At 32.1% G+C, this 15157-nt stretch overlaps 2 protein-coding genes across 3 annotated transcripts; both read right to left on the bottom strand.

The window, feature by feature from the left end:
- Positions 1-5344: 5344 nt before the first annotated feature.
- LOC110707721 (replication protein A 70 kDa DNA-binding subunit D-like) lies at positions 5345-6985 on the bottom strand. Its single transcript, XM_021885763.1, has 7 exons — positions 6847-6985; positions 6667-6754; positions 6477-6585; positions 6218-6375; positions 5987-6113; positions 5478-5624; positions 5345-5350 (listed from the first exon to the last, which is right to left on the bottom strand). The coding sequence occupies exons 1-7, from the start codon at positions 6983-6985 to the stop codon at positions 5345-5347; spliced, it is 774 nt and encodes a 257-aa protein (XP_021741455.1).
- Positions 6986-8508: 1523 nt separating this feature from the next.
- LOC110708579 (deoxynucleoside triphosphate triphosphohydrolase SAMHD1 homolog) lies at positions 8509-14503 on the bottom strand. Of its 2 annotated transcripts, none has more exons than XM_021886761.1 (19): positions 14244-14503; positions 13293-13330; positions 13177-13199; positions 12497-12603; positions 12378-12429; positions 12215-12299; positions 11989-12079; positions 11556-11594; positions 11371-11438; positions 11210-11272; positions 10944-10999; positions 10789-10862; positions 10586-10678; positions 10383-10484; positions 10209-10289; positions 10050-10141; positions 9942-9951; positions 9262-9378; positions 8509-9175 (listed from the first exon to the last, which is right to left on the bottom strand). In XM_021886761.1, the coding sequence occupies exons 1-19, from the start codon at positions 14358-14360 to the stop codon at positions 9071-9073; spliced, it is 1413 nt and encodes a 470-aa protein (XP_021742453.1). In that variant the 5' UTR covers positions 14361-14503; the 3' UTR covers positions 8509-9070. The 2 variants fall into 2 exon arrangements, with proteins under 2 accessions (XP_021742453.1, XP_021742446.1); XM_021886754.1 differs by having other exon boundaries at positions 9262-9372; positions 9936-9951.
- Positions 14504-15157: the final 654 nt, after the last annotated feature.

A 15157-nucleotide genomic window follows, 5' to 3' on the forward strand; every position in this document is an offset into this window, starting at 1 on the left:
CTAATAGTATACGCATGCATCTTCTTCAACGAAAAAGAATATATATGCATGCATGTGCTTAAGATATACCAAAAAAGCCCTAATTTTAGACAATCACCAATAAGAGAAAAAATTAACATGAATTATCTAAACTTTTGACAATAACTAAGATAAGTTCAACTTTTATCAATTTCTTGAATTTACAACACTTCAAAGTTCAAACCCCTTTCAATAATAACACAATTACAATGTTAAGATTATTCTAAATTATAGGAATTAATAAAAGAAATCTCTAAAACTTTAATAGGATTAAAAAAAATAATAATAATAAAGATTCAAATTACCTTGATGATATTAGGATGATCCAAGTTACTCCACATTGAAACCTCCTGATCAAAAAGTTTTTTCACTGAATCTTTTACCCTTTGGCATACTTGTTCAACTACAAGTACTTTAACTATATTTCATTACCAAAAAAAAAAAAAAACGATTGATTAAGTTGGGTGCATAAAAAACAAAAAAATAAAGATAATTATATTGTATATATGTACTGACCTACAACTTCTTGGCCATTATAGGATGCTTTGAACACAGAACTAATAGAGCCTTGGCTAATCACACTCTTCACTCTTAACATACGCAAATCAATAGTTTCGGAGTCTAATATCGTTGTAGCTTCCATTTTTCTACTGAAGCTACTAAACATGGAGTTTGGTGTAGGTTGTTTGTTATTATAGGCTGTTTTCTAAAGATTTTTCTAAGTTTTTGGTTGATATATATTTTTGAAAAGATAGATTTGTTTTTAAATTCAAATCTATCAAAAGATAGATTTGTTTTAGTCTTAGATAAATTAAGAAATCTTTTAGTTAATCTATCTATTATATAATTGCAGAATATTTTTTAGCACTTAACCACCACCCTCCAAAGGCCAATACTCAATTCTCATGCACTTTTTTTTTTTTTTTTTTTTTTTTTTTGAGGGAAAACATTAGGATGGCATATTATATCATATCGTTTGCCGCCAAAGTAGAAATCCTTTCTGGAAACGTATTCATACAAACAAGTTCGGCATTGCTACGAGTATCCAATCTAGCTAGCAATTAAATGGGCTACAGTGTTTCCTACACGTTTTACATGAGAAATCATACCTAAATCAAAAGATTCAACAATCTGAAAAATATCATCGACAATAAGGCACTATCCTTCAAATAACTTCCACCTCTCTATTTTATTTTATAAAATAAACCTCAAATTAACTTCCACTTCTACTATTTGTTTTTTCTAATTACACACCTACTATCCATTTTACTTAATATTACGAAAAAAAAACCCCATAGTTTTAGAAACCCTAATGTTAAAAGGAACTCAATTTATAAATTATGAGCACTTCATTTTTTTCCGTAAGTTTCACTATTTTCCTTTTAAAAAATCTTCCAATTGTTTTTTAAATATTTTTTAAAAGTTAATAAATACATACCTTATTATTAATTTAATAATCATCAAAACCAAAAATATATATACATCATGTTTTCTATGCGACTCAATGGCGGATCTAGGATTTGGGGAATGGGGGTACAAAATAGTTTAATAAAAAATTAAAAAAAATTACAAAGTACAAAGTAATATGTGGAGTGTAATAATTTTTTTCTAACTAAATTTTGAATTAATAAACCATTTCACTATTGTATTAGTATTTACATGTACTATACAGCCTATCTTCCATCAACAAGGCTTATAATTGAGTAACTAAATATGTCTGTGAGTTAAAAAAAGAGATTATCTAAGAGACCTGTTATTTGTAATGGTAGGTCTCTTTGATCAAAAGTACTAATCTACGGTGGAAAAAATTAGGGTTTTTCTACATAGTAACCCTGTGGTATTCACTTTTCCAAGTTGTGCCTTCCCCTTTTCAAACTTCCACGCTGTAACCTCAAGGTACATTTAGTGATTACGCTGTAACCTTGGCGTTATCCTACCATTAACGGGGTCACCGTTAGTGGGACCAATATTTTTATCTCGATTTGCGTGCTGAAAAATATCCCTTAAAGGTTTTAGGGATCATTTTGTACCTTAAGGATTCAAATTGAGCTTGGATTTGACAAAAAAAAAAAAAACGTAAAAGCCTCGTTTTGTGAATTCTAATTTTAACTACGGAAATCCGAATTCACAAAACGGGAATTCTACGTTTTTTTTTTTCTTTTTTTTTTTTCAAATCCGAGCTCAATTTGGATCCTTAAGGGTTAAAATGGCCCTTAAAACTTCTAACGGCCCGGAACGCAAATCGAGATTCTTTTTTTAATATGTGTAAAGTGGGCCCCACTAACGTCAACAACTAATAGAAGGTTAACGCCAAGGTTACAGCGTAATCACTTAATGTACCTTGATGTTACAGCGTGGAAGTTTGAAAAGCGGGAGGCACAACTTTGAAAAGTAAATACTACAAGGTTACTAGGTAGAAAACCCTAAAAATTAACAATGTCACCTAAGAGACCTGTTATTTGTAGCAATAGGTCTCTTTGAAAGTACTAGTCTGGCGTGGAAAATATTAAAAATATCACCTAAGAGACCAGTTTTTTAAATAGGCGGTCTCTTAGAATTTAACACAAAATAGGCAGGCCGAGCAAACTACATAACATTACTTAAGAGACTGCCTATAAGATACAGGAGATCTCTTTTGTTATCATTTTTTTTTCCAGGGGTACAGCTATACCTCTATGTACCCCTAGATCCGCCACTGATGCGACTAGCCACAGAGTGTGGCTTAGGGATGGCAATGGATCGGTTTCGAATCGGGTGGAGCTTCACCCGCATCCATTCATTATTCTAATCGCTTCACCCACATCCATCCGTCATCCACTTCAACCATCATGCATATCCGTCCGTCCATCATCTGCGGATGAAACGGGTGGAGCGGATGATTAATAGATGAGTATTTAAAGTGAAAAAAATTCTCATAAACTTTAATATTCGGTTATTTATACAATTTTTTTTATTTTATTAATAAAAAAGGAAACAATAACAACATATTGTTTGAAAAAATTAATTTGCAACAAAAAAAGTAAATTTCTTGCACATTTTTCATATTTTATTATTAAAATTTTTAGAAAAAAAAAATTAATATATGTTATACGGGTGGGTGGATGGTTAGCGGTGAAGAATAGTATCATCCACATCTGATCCGATCCATCATCCGCTTCATCCATCACCCGCTTCTCATCCATTTAATTCGCATTTTCGTCCATTTATTTGAACCGGGTGGAGCGGGTTAGCGGATATCCATATAATATTGCCATCCCTAGTGTGGCTACTTGCAAAAGAACAAAGTAATGCCTATAACACTATCAAATAATTTTAAAAATCATTCAATAATCATCAACATCAAAAAAAATATGCAACATGTTTTCTGTGCGACAAACCACCAGTGTGGTTGCTTGCAAAAGAATAAAGTAACCCCCATACTATAACACTAATGGAGTAACCCTGCTTATAACACTGACATGGTAACCTCTATAACATTAAACGGGTAACCCCTATAACATTGACAAAGTAACTCCCATAATAGTTAGCCATGTGGTGTGCCTGACCACATATAAGAGTTAATTACTATATTAAAATCAACTTCCCGTATTTAAAATACAATTTTTGTTATTAGATTTTTTTTTTTAATATCTTTCTGTAAAACATATAGAATAAGTCTTGTGTAAGGTGGGTGTACGTTAATTTTATTGTAAGATTGTCAAATTTAGAGTAACTTTAATTATTTTTAGGCCAAATTAGAAAATAACACCTGCTAAAGACCCCGATTTTGATAATAACACCTGTTGAAAAAAAAGTTTTATTATAACACCTACAAAAATCCCAAAATTTTGGTTTCACCACCCACTAACGGACTTTTGGATGGAAACCGTTAGTGGGGCCCGCCATGTATACGTGTCAATAAGGTATTGGTTTTAAAAAATGATAAATAAAAATAAAAAGTAAATTTCAAAGAAAAATCCCTAAACCCTAACCCAGCCACCACCGGCGGCCGTCACTCCACCGCCGGAGACCCCCACTACCGCCGGAAACCCTTCCTTCACCGGCGGAATCACCGGCCATCACCCCCACCGACATTAGTCCCCCCCACAAATCCCCTTCCCCCTTCCCTCTCCCCGAAAAAATCACCCCCACCCACCACAGCCCCCCCGCGAAAACCACCTAGCCCCTTCGCCCCCTCGCCGAAAACCACCCCTGGAATTACCCCTCACCTTCAAACCGGCCGAAATCGACCTTAGAAGCCCCAGATCTGTCAATTTTGCGGTGGAGGCGAACGAAATTGGCTGTTTAGGGGAATGCCGGTATTAGGGGAGGAGGTTTGGGGGTTGTCGGTGCTAGGGGAGGGGGTTTAGGGCGGTGCTGGTGTTAGGGGAGGGGATATCGGGTGGTGCCAGCGTTAGGGAAGGGGTTGTCGGTGTTAGGGGAGGAGGTTTCTGGGGCTGCCTGGGTGTTAGGAGGGTTCCGGCGGCTGGCTTGGCTGGGGCAGGTGGTGCCGGTGGTGGGGCGGGTTGGGTTAGGGGGTTAGGTTTTTTTGTTTTTTTTTTTAATTTTTTTTATACCAATACACAGCTGACACGTGTACATAGCGGGCCCCACTAACGGTTTCCATCCAAATGTCCGTTAGTGGGTGGTGAAACCAAAATTTTGGGATTTTTGTTAGTGTTATAATAAAACCTTTTTTTCAACAGGTGTTATTATCAAAATCGGGGTCTTTAGCAGGTGTTATTTTCTAATTTGGCCTTATTTTTATGGTAACTTTAACCCTCGTAAAGGGTAACTTCAATTTGTCGTTAGTTTGAATTTTATTTTAATGTGTAATTTCTTATAGATTCATGATTACATATATATTATAAAGGCTAATATGATTAATATAATACATTATAAGTTTTTTGTAAGATAACATTTATTATTAGAAAAATAATAACTTTTGTAGGATAAATGGTAACTTTAAATACTTTTAAAATAACTTTAACCCGTCTTACAATAAATTAACGTACACCCATGTTAAGATAGAGTTTGGAAATTATTGGGATATTATGCAATATTCCTAGTGTATCTTATTACTAGGTATGAAGCCCGTGTGATGCACGATTTTGTTTTTATTATTATTTAAGATTTGTATCTTATTATATAATAATAAATTATTATTATTATCATTTGTAAACTATAAAATTGATATAACAATTCAAAAATAAAGGTAAACAAAAGTATTAAGTATATGATTTGCTATTAATAATAAAACATATATAAAATAAAAACTATCATCTAAATCTCTATTTCTTGAACATGGAGTTTTATTATGTTTCGAGAGAATTCTTGATTCATAAAACTAAACCTGCATCATACACAAAGTACACAAATTAAAGTGTTAATATTAGTATACTATTAAATAATCTATAAGATAAAATTAGAAATAGTAAGAAATATCTAAATGAATTATATATATTCTAAAAAATATATACCTTTATCTTCTTTGATGTGATTTGGTTGGATGAATCGTGATCCTTTTCCGTTGAATCGATATTATTAAAAGGGCGTTTTGCGGTTTCTTCAATGACTGTAGCTTCATCTTTTGAAGTATCTTCATTATCTTTTATGACATCTTTATTCTACATCAAAATTATTTATGTAAAGTTTTAAGAAATTAAAATTTTAAATTCATGACTTTTAGATAAACAATAAATACTTGTAACAATTATTTAGTACCTCAATGACACTTTTGTCAAAAACTCTCATCACCGTAAAAGTTTATCGAATTGCTGTATGATTATAAAAGGTGATTTTAACTTTGAACACTCACTCACTTCCAATGATATTTACAATCATCTTTGGAATTTGAGTATCATCATCTTCATTGTTATTATCATCATCATTATGATCATTGATATGTCAATTTTAATTGAAATAAGTGATAAAAACATTTGTAGAACAATTTAAACTTTTAACTATTGTTAAAAGCAATTATTAAAACCTTTTCATAAGTATGAGCCTCAAAAAGAGTACTTGCATCTTGTCCTATTAGTTTCTTAGCTTCTTCATCAAAAACTACAAATATTGTTGATCCACTATGATCGATAACACTAAGCTCCAATCGATATCTGATTGAGAAAAAAAAAATGCATGAAGAAATTAGGCATTATATAATCTATTGTTCGTTTAATCTATTATTGTAATATGGGTAAAGAAGAAATTTGAAACAAACCTTGGGGTGGGCCTTTCAATTTGTTTCTCACAAGGAATGCACCAAAAATCTGTTTTTCTTGGAGTGATACGTCTTTTACATGTTGGGCATAAGATATAATACCAACTATTTTCACTCATAATTGTATCCACTTTAGCCATGCAATAGAAGATCAAATCCTATATGATTTTAAAATAAAATTAGGTTTGAATTTAAAATTTATCATATTAAGTATAATAAAGTGATGTATTAAAATACCTTTTCTAAAGTTTTTTTGTACATGATTCGTAAGCGTTAAAATATCAACTTTTTTAGAGTTGATTTCTTCCAGTCCAATGTTGATATGTTGAATTTCAAGTTTTCCAATGGTAGCATTATCTAACTTCTCACTGCATTATAATGATCATATATAAAAGATATATTTATGTAGAAAGAATAGCATAAAAATTAAAATTATTGAAATAACATACCTCCATAAAGATTTCAATTCATCAACCTCAGAAATTTGAAGATCAATATAAATTTTGGTTGATGTAGAAGTATTTAGACTAATTTTCCCTGTAAACAAAATGACAATGCATGGCAAATTAGGTTATTCGTTGTAAATATTAAAAAAAAAGTTATTATAAAGACTAATATATGATACTTACCATTAAAATATTTGACCATTGTTGAAGTAACAACTATACCAAAAGGCTTAGTAGAATCAGCAAGTAGGTCTATTTGTCTTGAATAATCAAGAAATACATTATCCCAAATCTTTAATTGGATTCGTTGTCCCCTAACCATGATATCAAAATACAAATAATTTACTAATAAATCTAAAATAAATCAAATATAAATTATCTTACAATAATAAATTTTAGTTTATCGTAATTGATAATAATAATATATACAAATATATTAAAATATTAATTACCATTTGTCTTCTATTTCAATTGAATATTAAGTTTAAGTATTAAGGTTTTTTTTTTTTTTTTTTTTTTTTTTTTTTTTTTTTTGGCACCAAGTTAGTGCATCCTTATCATATTGCAATGTGATTTTTTAATATGATAATTTTATTAAGTTTTTTTCTTATTAATATTTAAGTATTAAGTTTTTTTTAAGGATTAATTTTATTAAGTTTTTTTTCCTTATTTGATAAACGTAATCCTAGGTGACGTACTTTATAAATAATAATCAAAATTTTATTATGTTATTTATTTTTACTTTATTTTTTATCATTAAAATAATTTAATTCGTGGATTATAATATACGCGGCATTAAAATTTTAGATATATCAAATCTAATTCGTTACTTTTATCTAGGTGACGACATAATTTTTTAATTCAAAAATAAAATACAAATCTTTCTTCTTATTGGTCGAAATAAGTATATCTCTTACGTGGCGCTCCAAATGCTCTCCAAAAATGCCTACTTTATTTATATATATTAGATTTCTATCTTATTGTGTTTCCTAGTGTAAAGAGGTTAGGAAACTATTGTATTATAAAAATGTTGATTGAATGAAGGAAAAGCTTAAGCTGTTAGAGATTAATTTAACAACCCGTCTTTTTAGAGAATTTGTAAAACGTATATCACACTCTAGTATAAAATAATTGATAAGCAATGTAATCACCTTAAAATTTTCAAATTGTTGTAAAAGAAAAAAGATTAATTTTCTAAATTTTAAAATTTACTTGGAAAAGTAGCAATGACGCAATGTAGCATAAAGAAATAGTTGATAAAAAAAAATACTTTTCTATATATATTTCTTAGAAAACCTAACAATTAGACATCTGTTCAAGAAGGACCCTGACCGAACCTCAATCCTCATGGTTTTTTTAGTCCGGTATTTGCAGATTAGACACTTTAAGAGTGAGGGGGGGGGGAAGGGTAAGGAATCCTCACTGTCAAAGTGTCTCTACTGGGAATTAAACCCCCAACCTCAAGGTTGAAAGGTACAATCTTTTCCACTTACCAAGCTTAGCTTGGTAATTAGACATCTGTTTGCTGTTAGAAAATATTTTTGTTATTTCTCTTTCTTTTGTAGCTTTTAAGTTGTCTCATGTTGTTGCGAGGTGGGAAACTAATGATTGTAACGAACAGGTTTGTTTGGGTCCATTTCCTCAAAGCTTATTACGGTAATTTTGGCGGAACTTGACCTTACTTAATGTAATTTTCCCTTACTGGTGGTTTAAAAAAAAAAAAAAAAAAAAAAAAAAAAAAAAAAAAAAAAAAAACATCTGTAATATTCCACCTTGAAATACAGAGCACCATAGGAAATCGTTTAGGAACAGTGGAAGTTCGGACGCTTCGAAAACTCAGTATAATAAAACTCAGTAATTTGCAACACTATACTGCACAATTTAGTGTAGAACTCGTAACTGTTGTTACCAATGTCTGCTAGACTGCATATAAACCACCAAATATACTTCAGAATTCGTATACACTAGTGTGTATATATCTGGAGTTTTGGATATGTACAAACATCAATTCTTCTTACAATAAGAATAATGAGGAATGTGCTGTCTATTCCAGACTTGTGATAGCGCTGCAAATAACGTACTGACGGCAACACCAGACGTAGCCAAAAATGTGATGTCCAGTTCTTCAATCTCATCTTGTAAATTCAGTGAGGTCTTCAATATAAGACCAAAATTAAGCTCCCAAAAATTGCAGTGTCATTTACTGCTACTGCTAGTTTTCTTACTTCAGCTACGAGACTAGAACTTTTCTGTCACCAATGTGCAGATGTACAACACCATGAACTCTTAGTCACGTGTTAAAACCCCTTCAGCTCAATCTAGTCTGCATATTACCTACAAAAGATACTATGATATACATCTTGGTCTTCAGGTATGTACACTTGACAATTTTCACAAGTTGACAGCTTCAGACTCTTCGCTGCTTCTTCTTCTGTGGTGTTCCATGTACTTGAGTTTTTCTCCCATATTTCTGCTGCTGAAAGTTCTCAAATGCTTCAGACACCACTGCAACCTGCATGAATTTTTTATCTTAATTCAGTACTGGTAAGGAATATTATTAATGGAAACAAGTATAACATAGTCATATTTTTTACGAACCAGTTCAGGCTTCTTAGAGTACACCCGGACTATTCTATCTAGACAGCATGAAGGCAGTAGCTGGCTGATGCTTTGATCGCTAATAGTGAAGTTCTGATCAACATCATAGTCCTGAAATGCATCACACAAAAATGTTAGACAGCATATTCTGGTAATAAGAAAATAATGCATAATGTTAAGCATAGGTAATGTGCGTGGTATAAACTGAATTTTGTTCCCCACATGCTCTGGTTGGCCCAATAAAACAGTACTACTTCCCATTAGTTCAGCATCTTCGGCATATCAAAACAGCTATATCCAGTTTATTTGAAGCACCGAAGAAATAACGTCATCAATCAAAGATGGCTTAACAGAGAACTTTCAGACTAATCTTTGTTTGGTTCACTTAAAAAGCTGAGGAAAGGGAACAGGAGATGGAGAGAAAGCGATGGAAAGGACAGAAGAAAATCAAGGCAATGGAAAATGAGACATCTCTACCTCAGTAAGGAGAATCTTTTCCATCCTTTGTAAAATCTATTTTCAAGAATTTCAATACAAGAAAATATCCTCTTATACAAACCAAACAAAGAAAAATAGGAAACCAGCTTTCATGGAAATGGACTTTTCCCCTAACTTAACAGCAAAACAGAAGAAGGAAAAAAAAACCAAGATAGAAACAAAATTGATTTTCATACCTGAAAGAATTTGATGCTGGAGACATAAGCAGAAGACAAATGTTAGCACGAATGAAGAGTGTCACTAAGACCATTAAAGGTATTAACCAATTTTGATAGACCAGTCTTATGTACCTTTTAAGTGGATTATTCTTGCCTTGTGTCAGGTCAATCTTGATATTGCTCACAGCAACGTCATCTTCTTGTAATGTCACCCCACCAGACACCTACAGGAAATACAATTTAGAAAGAAAACCAGCAAGAATAATCATGGCCAATGTTTTGTCCTTGTACCTGTGAACATATAATATCTTTGGCAGTAACTTCCTTGAAGTGTTCAAGATCATCTCTTGGAACAGTAAATTCGTTGCAGAACTAATTGGAAAAAAAAAAAAAAAAAAAGCAGGAGGTTATTGTCTACAAACTGTAATATATCACCCAATACCAAAATATAGACTGTACACAAACCTGATAGAGATCTCTCCTCCTTATCCGCAAAATTAAGTCTCTAGATTCTTTCAGCTCTGGGTAAGGATCAGTTTCAATTCTTTTTATTATAGTGTCATCCAACTGGGTTTTCGTAAGAATACAATGTTAGTACCGCAGATACAGACGGGTTATACGAGAGGAACTAGGGTATAGAACTATAGATAATGCAAGCAAATTTTTACCTTCCAAAATTCAGCAGGGTCATGAATCTTAGAAGCAATTTGAAGATAATCATTTGCTTTCAGCAGTGCATCAACCACCATAAGCTCTACTGCCTGCAAAACATATCTTCTGTCAAACACCACTGCAATATTCTATGCTCAGCAACATCCTACAAGAATCATATTCAGTGCGACTAGAAATCACAGTAGACTAAACAAAGCACCTTCACTTTTGCATGCGTATAGACTGTTCGATGTAGATCAGCACGGGTATTGAACAACTTGTGGACAGTAAGATCTGGCAGAGTTGTGAAACAAGAACATGAGAAGATAATAACAATGGAAGTTCAGTGAAAGCACATATGTGATTTGTACTGACATTCCTTGGCTCTGTAGCATATCTCATCATCCATAACTCGCATTGTTTGGAGCAACCTGCAAGCAAGAGGTAAACATGTATGTATCATGACTCAGGAGTCTGCTGAATGTAAGTTATGAATATAGCACACGAATATTCAGCTGTCAAATGACCTCTAGAGGAGAGCAATTGGATTGTGATGTAAGAAGTAAGGAGTATGCCGTTTTGAACATGCAGCTCAGCAAATTTCTAATAACATTGCAGAAGGAACAGAATGTGATACATACCTCTCAAACTGAAAGCTGCATCCAAGACCACAAGCTCGAGAATCACGAACTATGTAGTCAAATCTGTGTGAGATTTGGGAACAACATTAAGGGATGTTCAATACCAGAAAGCAAACAGCGTTCAAACCAAGTAAAGTGGAAGTAAAAAAAAACACGCTTACTTGTCAACATCGATTCCATTTCGTCCATTTGCAACAATATCATACAAGAACCTCTTCTCCTTCACACGCTGCGGCAATAAAGTAGATCAGGACATAAAACTATATCTTTTCAAGGATACATGATACAAATTTAGCGCACTAACTGAAAGTCATCAGAGCAAAACTATTATAATTCAATTTCTCACCTCTGCTGAACCATGCTTAGTACCGGCAACTATCATTTCCTATCCAAAGAGAAATGGTTTGGTAAAAAATTCATAGAGAGAGAGAGAAACAGTGAAAACTAAAAGAGCCTCTACCATGTATATATTCCACAGTCAGATGAAAATGAACTTTGGAATAAACAAATAAGAGTCATTCCAAGCTTCACGACGATTAATATTTTTTACTGGTCTACACAGTTAAGAGGAATCTCTTCTAACTAAACAACTATGATAGCAAAGGAATACTCCAGAAAATCAAGTTCCCCTCTAATAAAGATATTCTTATACATATGGCTTTGACAACAGAATATTTCTATACTCTGACAACAGTATAGAAGATTACTAAGTTGCCATTACACCAGAAATCAAAAGGCTGTACAGCAAGAAGAACAAGCTAGTAATAGTGCTTTGATACCTTCACTTTCTTTAACATTCCATCTTCCATCTCTATGTGATGCTCATCAACTATATAATCAACCAATCGGTCAGACATATCCTCGTGAGACCTTCAACAGTATCAATCAACACAATAAATATTTTCTTTAGAAGTTAAATGTCATCAACATATAACTTATAAAATAGAGCAACAGGAATGTCCTGACTTCAGAAAGTTTAAGAACACAATTAAGTTGAGAGCATACCATTTAGCACCGCCAAGAACATTGGGAAGGAACCCACTTTCAAACATGTGGCTGAATGGACCATGACCAACATCATGCAGTAGCCCTAAAAAATTAAACTACAGCAATTACTGATTTCGAATCAAATTAAGGTAAAAGATATAGAAAAAGTTAATCAATTTACCAGCAATTTTTACCGACTGTACATCAAATGGTTCAATTCCAAGCTCTGAACCCTACAAAAACATGCCTACATAAATAATCCTGATTCAATAAGATGTATAATTCAAGCAAGTGCCTCACTTGGTATCTTTTAAGTTCATTAACAGCTTCACCAGCAAGATGATAGACTCCTAGCGAGTGCTCAAACCGAGAGTGTACAGCCCCTGGGAAAACCAGGTTTGTTACCCCTGAAAAAGTACAAGCCATCAGACTTGATCAGTGTTCCACTTAGACATAGCATTGCTTAAGGCACTGAATAAAGAAAAAGTACATAAATAACAATTCCTCTTGTTACTTCAGTCAAGTCTCAGTGTTGTGAAAAGGAAAAGAAAAAAAACCATATCAGACCATTATTATTGCCTTAGTTTCATTGGGGCAACAACTCATCCTTTGAAGTGAACCAAAATTAATTTTTTCAAGACTGAATGATACTAATTAACAGACAAAATAAAGATTAAAATAATGATCAGAATGACATAACTACTTTCTTGATGGAGATAGGAAATGAACCAAATGATTATATCATTATTAATGCCGATATGCCAGATGTACTAGCATATATCCGACAGGCAAAATTATATAAAGACTTGCTGGCTTTACGGAGAAATAAGTTGATTATAAATTAATAATCACAAGCCAGCAGGTTCCATAATTTATCAAGAATATCAATGGACCAGGATATAATTAAATGAATTCTCAAACAAAGTCAAAACGCAAAAACATAGAAATTTGAAGAAAAAAACTATGAATTAAAAACTCACCAAGCTGCTTAAGATCACGTAGTCTGCAAAAAAAAAAAAAACAAAGATTTAAGAGAGTAATTAGTCTAATGCAAAACTTAAAGGCCAACTAATTAAGAAAAAACATTAACACTTGCCTCTGGAATTGTTTGGTGTCTATGAACTTCAATGCAAGCTGAAAACAACAATAAAAATCTTTGATCTTAAAATACACTTCATTAACAAAAATTAGCTCGTAAATTTAGTTTGATTTTGACATTATTACAACCGAAAGTTACTTTATTAATAAATAACTCTACTCTTCTGACTCAGATAGTCAACTTATGAAATGAAACTGCGTCAATTTCTGTTAAAAAGTGCAAAAAGTAAAGGCAAATATATAATTTAACAATTTGATATTTCGATTTGCCAAAATTAATCTTAAACCTCTGTTTCATAAGATTTTTGATCAAATTCATATTGCAATTTGCAGAAATTAACTCGTATAAGCATTTCATTATCGAAGAATGAATGAACACCACATGTTCGACGAAAGTCTTATCGGCAAATTCGCTAATAATAGTAATAATCAACCAGATAAACAAAATTTTAGTTGATTACACACTAAAATACTAAACAACGCCTAATTACTTCGTCGAATTTTCAAAAATGCGACGAAAATATAGAAAATCGAAGGAGCACAAACAATTTTGCAAATTCAAGATTTCGTCATTTCAACTTTAAAATTTGAGAAGACTGCAATCACTTTCCGACTCTGTTTTCAGGTTTACTCTAATTTCACTTAACACTTAAATTTGCAAAAATTAACCAGAATTAACACCTAAATACTCGAAAATGCAGGAAATTCGAACGCAAAAACATATAAAACATAGAAGAATTAAGAAAAACAACACGATTGTTTCCACAATTCGCCGAAATTTCGACGCTTAATTCTGTGAAGTAAACTACTAGCACTCGAATTCAAACATCTAATTCAAAAGGCAGCAAAAAAAAAAAAAAAAAACAGTTGAAAAATCTGGAAAAATGAGCATCAAAATTCTTCAACAAGACGAGCAATCAACAGTAGAAAAGATCAAAAAACAAAATACCGGATCAAGAAGAATGAATCCATGAACATTATCTTTAACATGCTTAGAATACCGGCGACAATCGGAAGAGCTGAGATTTTGCAGTTCCGAAACTCCGCCAGCGACGATTTCTCCCATTTTACTTCGAGCAGAAGGTTGTTTGCAGAGTGAAAGTGAAAGGAAGAGAGAGAAACAGGAGAGAGAAAGAAGTAGCGTGCAAGAAAATTGGAGCAGCAAAATAAGCCTACCTTTCTCTTTGTTCAGTGACAAACAAGAGAATTTTGAGAGGAAATGTGTATATATACGGATATGTGTTAGAAAAATGAGATATTGAAAATTATAGTGTGATATATTTTTCTTATTATTAAGAGAATAATATATTTAGAATTATTTATGTTTAAGATATTATTTAGAGAATATATATATTTTACAAATATTTTATATTAATAATAAATAAATTATTTTATTATCTTTTTTATTTTGTCAGTATACCTATTTATTTATTTATTATTGGTTATTTTTATTAAATTTATTGCTTTTAATCTTGGGGTGATATAGATATGAAAAGACTGTCCTTTCTTGATTAAGGTGGGGTTACATTTTTGTTTGATTGGTTAGGAGGGTAGTAATTTGGGGAATGTGTTAAAGATTTGCAATTAATACCAATTATTTAAAAAAAAAAGTAAATGGGTAATGCTATATTTAGTCCTTAGTGTTACAAATAAGTATTTAATATTTTTATTTTTTTTTGGTATAAGTTTAGAAATGCATGACAAAATCACGCATAAATCAGTGTAATTAATGAATATATTTCATTAATATTTTTCTCTTTTAGCTTCTTATACATAGCATTTAGGGCTTATAACATTTTTCTTTAAAAAAAAGGCAAAGGTTAATGAACGTCCCGAGGCGTTGGATAAGATAGTTAAAAGTAA

This window comes from Chenopodium quinoa, unplaced genomic scaffold, assembly GCF_001683475.1.
Source record: "Chenopodium quinoa cultivar QQ74 unplaced genomic scaffold, ASM168347v1, whole genome shotgun sequence".
Lineage (NCBI taxonomy): Eukaryota > Viridiplantae > Streptophyta > Magnoliopsida > Caryophyllales > Amaranthaceae > Chenopodium > Chenopodium quinoa.

Coding starts and splice junctions, on each gene's coding strand:
- LOC110708579 (XM_021886761.1), bottom strand. CDS start 14,360: ATGGGAGAAATCGTCGCTGGCGGAGTTTCGGAACTGCAAAATCTCAGC. Junction 11,273..11,370: donor AATGGAATCGATGTTGACAA/GTAAGCGTGTTT, acceptor AATCTCACACAG/ATTTGACTACATAGTTCGTG. Junction 10,679..10,788: donor ATACGCATGCAAAAGTGAAG/GTGCTTTGTTTA, acceptor TATGTTTTGCAG/GCAGTAGAGCTTATGGTGGT.
- LOC110707721 (XM_021885763.1), bottom strand. CDS start 6,985: ATGGTTAGGGGACAACGAATCCAATTAAAGATTTGGGATAATGTATTT. Junction 6,755..6,846: donor AATGGTCAAATATTTTAATG/GTAAGTATCATA, acceptor TTTTGTTTACAG/GGAAAATTAGTCTAAATACT. Junction 6,376..6,476: donor TTTTAACGCTTACGAATCAT/GTACAAAAAAAC, acceptor AAAATCATATAG/GATTTGATCTTCTATTGCAT.